General features: G+C 29.8%; 1 protein-coding gene across 1 annotated transcript in view; it reads right to left on the bottom strand.

The window, feature by feature from the left end:
• Positions 1-847: 847 nt before the first annotated feature.
• Positions 848-5,102, bottom strand: part of LOC111089742 (protein KIAA0556-like) — a gene marked incomplete at its 5' end in the record, with an annotated part of 34,052 nt that continues 29,797 nt past the window's right edge. Inside the window, 2 exons of the mRNA XM_022402758.1 lie at positions 848-2,756; positions 3,007-3,089. Of these exons, the coding sequence (XP_022258466.1) occupies positions 2,692-2,756; positions 3,007-3,089 (148 nt within the window). The remainder of the gene's footprint in view (positions 2,757-3,006; positions 3,090-5,102) is intronic.

Below are 5,102 nucleotides of genomic sequence, written 5' to 3'. Positions count from 1 at the left end.
ATTCCATATTTGTTTAGAAGCAGTAATTTCTGAAAGCCAGTTTTTGCATTTTTTACTTTTTTCAGGTGATAAACAAGGGAAAAAAATGCTTATCATAACAGCTACATGAAAGTTAGGAAACTTATATAAAAAACTTTGTAGGTTGTACAAAATAAAACCCCTCATATATACATATACTATTTTCATCCCTGATATAATGATAGCAACGATGAATATCAAGGAGTTTTTAAAGAAGTTAAAATATAAAAAAAAAACAGTACTAACACACAAATGATTAAAGGATTAAGAAACTAAACAAAACACTCATATAGTTTCAATAGATCAGACTTGTCAACTTGAACGGATGTTCATTGAGAAAGACAAGCTTGGCCTGTTGTCGCTATTCTGGTTTTCGCATTTTTGCTAATTCTTTAATCATATACGTATTACTATGGTGGTGTATTATTACTGTTTCTTATAAGCTTGCCTTATAAGCTTACTTCTCCTCCTTTAAAAAGTTTAAAATATTACAAAACATTAACATATTTTTTACATCACAAATGTTACACTAAAAAGTTTAAAATATTACAAAACATTAACATATTTTTTACATCACAAATGTTACACTAAGTAATAAAATTCATACTTTTGGTGTGTAATTTTTTAATGTTGCTAATATAGTCATTTATGAATTAGAAATAAAAGTCACAACTTTTGATATTACTACTTTCAAGAAATTAAGAAAAACTAATACATAAAAAAATCACAACCATTTAAAATTTCAGATGGTTTAACATTTTTCCTCATATTTCATTACAGTTAATGTTATGTTAATATCTCACTTTGTTTATAATTTAGCTTCCTTTATTTCATTACAGTTAACGTTATGTTAATATCTCACTTTGTTTATAAGTTTAGCTTCCCTTTATTTCATTACAGTTAACGTTATGTTAATATCTCACTTTGTTTATAAGTTTAGCTTCCCTTTATTTCATTACAGTTAACGTTATGTTAATATCTCACTTTGTTTATAAGTTTAGCTTCCCTTTATTTCATTACAGTTAATGTTATGTTAATATCTCACTTTGTTTATAACTTTAGCTTCCCTTTATTTCATTACAGTTAACGTTATGTTAATATCTCACTTTGTTTATAAGTTTAGCTTCCCTTTATTTCATTACAGTTAACGTTATGTTAATATCTCGCTTTCTTTATAACTTTAGCTTCCTTTTATTTCATTACAGTTAATGTTATGTTAATATCTCACTTTGTTTATAACTTTAGCTTCTTTTTATTTCATATTTGTTGCTCTAAACAAACACTTACTAGTTGTTTGAGAAGATGGGTTGATTGTATTAAATCTTCCATTTTTATGAGCTGCACTTCCCTTGAGTGAATGATATTCTGTCTCTAAATGACATAAAATAATCACTATTACTCTTTGATGGATTTGGTGCAAAGCTACACGAAGGCTATCTGTGCTAGCCATCCCTAGCTTTGAAGTGACAGACTAGAAGGAAGGTAGCTAGTTAACATTAGCCATTGCCAACTCTTGGGATATTGTCTAATGAAATATTGTTTTCAACATTATTACAGACCTCAAATGGTTTGAGATGCTGTGTTTTCTAATGCTGTAAAAATAAGTTTTCAACATTATTACAGACCTCAAACGGTTTGAGATGCTGTGTGTTGTAACGCTGTAAAAATAAATTTTCAACATTATTACATACATGAAAGACACCCAAACCACTAACACAGAATCATAAGTGTTATTGTACTTCACCTTCATCAGCTCTGATCTGCTCTATTTTTACTAAGTAAAAAAATACCTTTAGAAATTGAAAGATTATTAATAAGTTTTCTATTAAAAGAACTGCTGTTATTGAGAATCTAAGTAATAACACGTTTCGTCCATTGACACTTAGTTCCGTTTAAGCTATTGATATCACCTTCTGTAATGCAATGGTGATGGGTGATAAACCTGATGATGTATTTTACTTACAAATACTGTGTTTATTGTTGAAACATGATATGAACAAATGCAGTGATTGTAAATTAAAATACCAAGTTTTCTAAGTCCTCATTGTTATAGTAACTCCTTTGTTATTTAATCATCTTCTAATAGTTTCATTATGGCTTGTAACTGACTTTTAATTAGTTATTATGTATCACTGAAAATGCTGCTGTTAGTTTATATACTTCTGACCAACGTCTCAGTTTATTTAGAAATTAAATGAAGGCCTCAGTGCAGAGATCAAAACATCATCCATTCCTACACTCCAGGCATATACAGTCCAAGAAAACTTCAAATTCAGTATAATTTTTACCACCTACAAACATATAACACACCAATACACCTACTCTATTTGTGGTAAGACAGATGTGAAATCAGTGATGAAGATAATTTCAAAGTGAGGTGAAAAGGATTGTTACACTGAATTTTTATAATTTCTGGAGTCACTATTAATGGGTTACTTCTTCAAAATACTGAAGCCACATGCCTAACTAGATGCACAGAAAGATAAAATCTTCCTACAAAATGTGTTGATATTTCACAAATATTTTGCATTAGTGCAAAAAGCACCTTAATGATGAATATAAAATAACAAGAGGATAAAGTTTTCTTTACAGATTGTAAGTTTCCAACAAATAAAATTAACAGAAGGGACTTCAGAATGTCTCCAGGTTTGTTGATAACCAGGTCATAAATCATCACCTATAAAATGGTTTAATAATTCGTTTTGGACTTTCAATTACACCAGTAGTTGGACGGAGAGCTGTAAAAGAAAATGAGATGTTAATATTTTAAAATAATTTTCAGTAAACAAAACTAATTATTATTTTTAAAATGTTAATGCTAAACTGGAGTGAAAGGTCATTATTTTATCTATTTCACTAGTTAAACTTCAATTGTATCTTATTATGAGAATTGACTGTTTTAGTAATAGACACAAAATATTATGTAATAACTATTTTACAATATTTTGGGTTCATAAAAAATGCTATTATCAATTCATAAAGTCCCACCTTGATCTACAAATTTTGTTCGATCCCTATAACTTCCTCCAGAATCATTAGTCAGTTTTATTTCGTTACCAATATCTTGATTTCTGGATAAAAAATAACATTTGTAAGTCTTATTAGAAACCAAGTGAAAGAAATAAAAAGTTACCCAAAACCAAAATATTCTTACTTTTACTGGAATACTAAAACTACTACTGGAGTTATTTTAACAACCTCATGATCAGACCATAGAAAATACAGATATAACTAGTAACTAAAATTATCAATGGGGTCCATAACACCCTGAATTTTTAAAAATATTCTACTAAACTATTTGTGCACCAAATTGCTTGGAGATCCATTACTTTGTTGGTTAAAGGATGCCAAGAGAAAGAGTAACAAAAAAAAAAATCATCAATACTGTAGTTCACCCAACTAATGACTGCTTGGGTTACTCAGGTAATTTATATAAAGGTTAAGGACTGTTAACCAACAGATAAGGGTTTTTCGGGTATTATATATAACAATTAAGGACTGTTAACCAACAGATAAGGGTTTCTCAGGTATAATATATAAAGATTAAGGACTGTTAACCAAAATATAAGGGTTTCTCAGGTTTTATATATAAAGATTAAGGACTGTTAAGCAACAAATTAGGGTTTCTGAGGTACTATAAAGATTAAGGACTGTTAACCAACAGATAAGGGTTTCTCAGGTATTATATATAAAGATTAAGGACTGTTAGCCAAAAGATAAAGGTTTCTCAGGTATTATATATAAAGATTAAGGACTGTTAGCCAAAAGACAAAGGTTTCTCAGTTATTACACATAAAGATTAAGGACTGTTAACCAAATGATAAGGGTTTCTCAGGTATTATATATAAAGACTAAAGATTGTTAAGCAACAAATTAGGGTTTCTGAGGTACTATATATAAAGGTTAAGGACTGTTAACCAACAGATAAGGGTTTCTCAGGTATAATATATAAAGATTAAGGACTGTTAACCAAAAGATAAGGGTTTCTCAGGTATTATATATAAAGATTAAGGACTGTTAAGACACAAATTAAGGTTTCTGAGGTACTATATATACAACTTAAGGACTGTTAACCAACAGATAAGGGTTTCTCAGGTATTATATATAAAGATTAAGGACTGTTAGCCAAAAGATAAAGGTTTCTGAGGTACTACATATAAAGGTTAAGGACAGTTAACCAAAAGATAAGGGTTTCTCAGGTAATATATATAAAGATTAAGGACTGTTAGCCAAAAGATAAAGGTTTCTGAGGTACTACATATAAAGGTTAAGGACTGTTAACCAACAGATAAGGGTTTCTCAGGTAATATATATAAAGATTAATGACTGTTAACCAAAAGATAAGGGTTTCTCAGGTATTATATATAAAGATTAAGGACTGTTAAGCAAGAAATTAAGGTTTCTGAGGTACTATATATAAAAATCAAGGACTGTTAACCAACAGATAAGGGTTTCTCAGGTATTATATATGAAGATTAAAGACTGTTAACCAAACGATAAGGGTTTCTCAGGTATTATAAATAAATATTAGGGACTGTTAACCAAAAGATAAGGGTGTCTCGGGTTTTTAATATAAAGATTAAGGAGTGTTAACCAACAGATATGGGTTTCTCAGGTATTATATATGAAGATTAAAGACTGTTAACCAACAGATAAGGGTTTCTCAGGTATAATATTGTTACGCCTCCAGTCGTTAATTGATTTTCCATAACTTCGTTCCGACAAAACTTTAGCGACACAAGTCCTTACTTAATAAAACTGGTTGATTCTTTCTGAATATAACTTTACCGACACACTTATTTTCAACAGTCGCTCTATAACAAACGTTTTAACAATGAACGTTAACTTCAACAATACTTTCTGACTGCAGTTCAATTACTCACTACCTACACAAATTTACGTCACGTTGTAAGAGTCTTATATATATACCAGACAAACATATATCTAGTAAATTAGGGCATTCACGAAGGAACAAGATATTTCTAGAAAATAGGTGGTGTGACACTAGTCACGTGATCTCGCTGATGCAACACTGCCCCCTCTTTAGTATTGTTCGTCCCGAACAATAGCCACACACAATAAAC

Source organism: Limulus polyphemus, unplaced genomic scaffold (assembly GCF_000517525.1).
Source record: "Limulus polyphemus unplaced genomic scaffold, Limulus_polyphemus-2.1.2 Scaffold7241, whole genome shotgun sequence".
NCBI lineage: Eukaryota > Metazoa > Arthropoda > Merostomata > Xiphosura > Limulidae > Limulus > Limulus polyphemus.
Note: the sequence above shows the minus strand (reverse complement) of the source record. Positions and strands in the feature narration are given on the sequence as shown.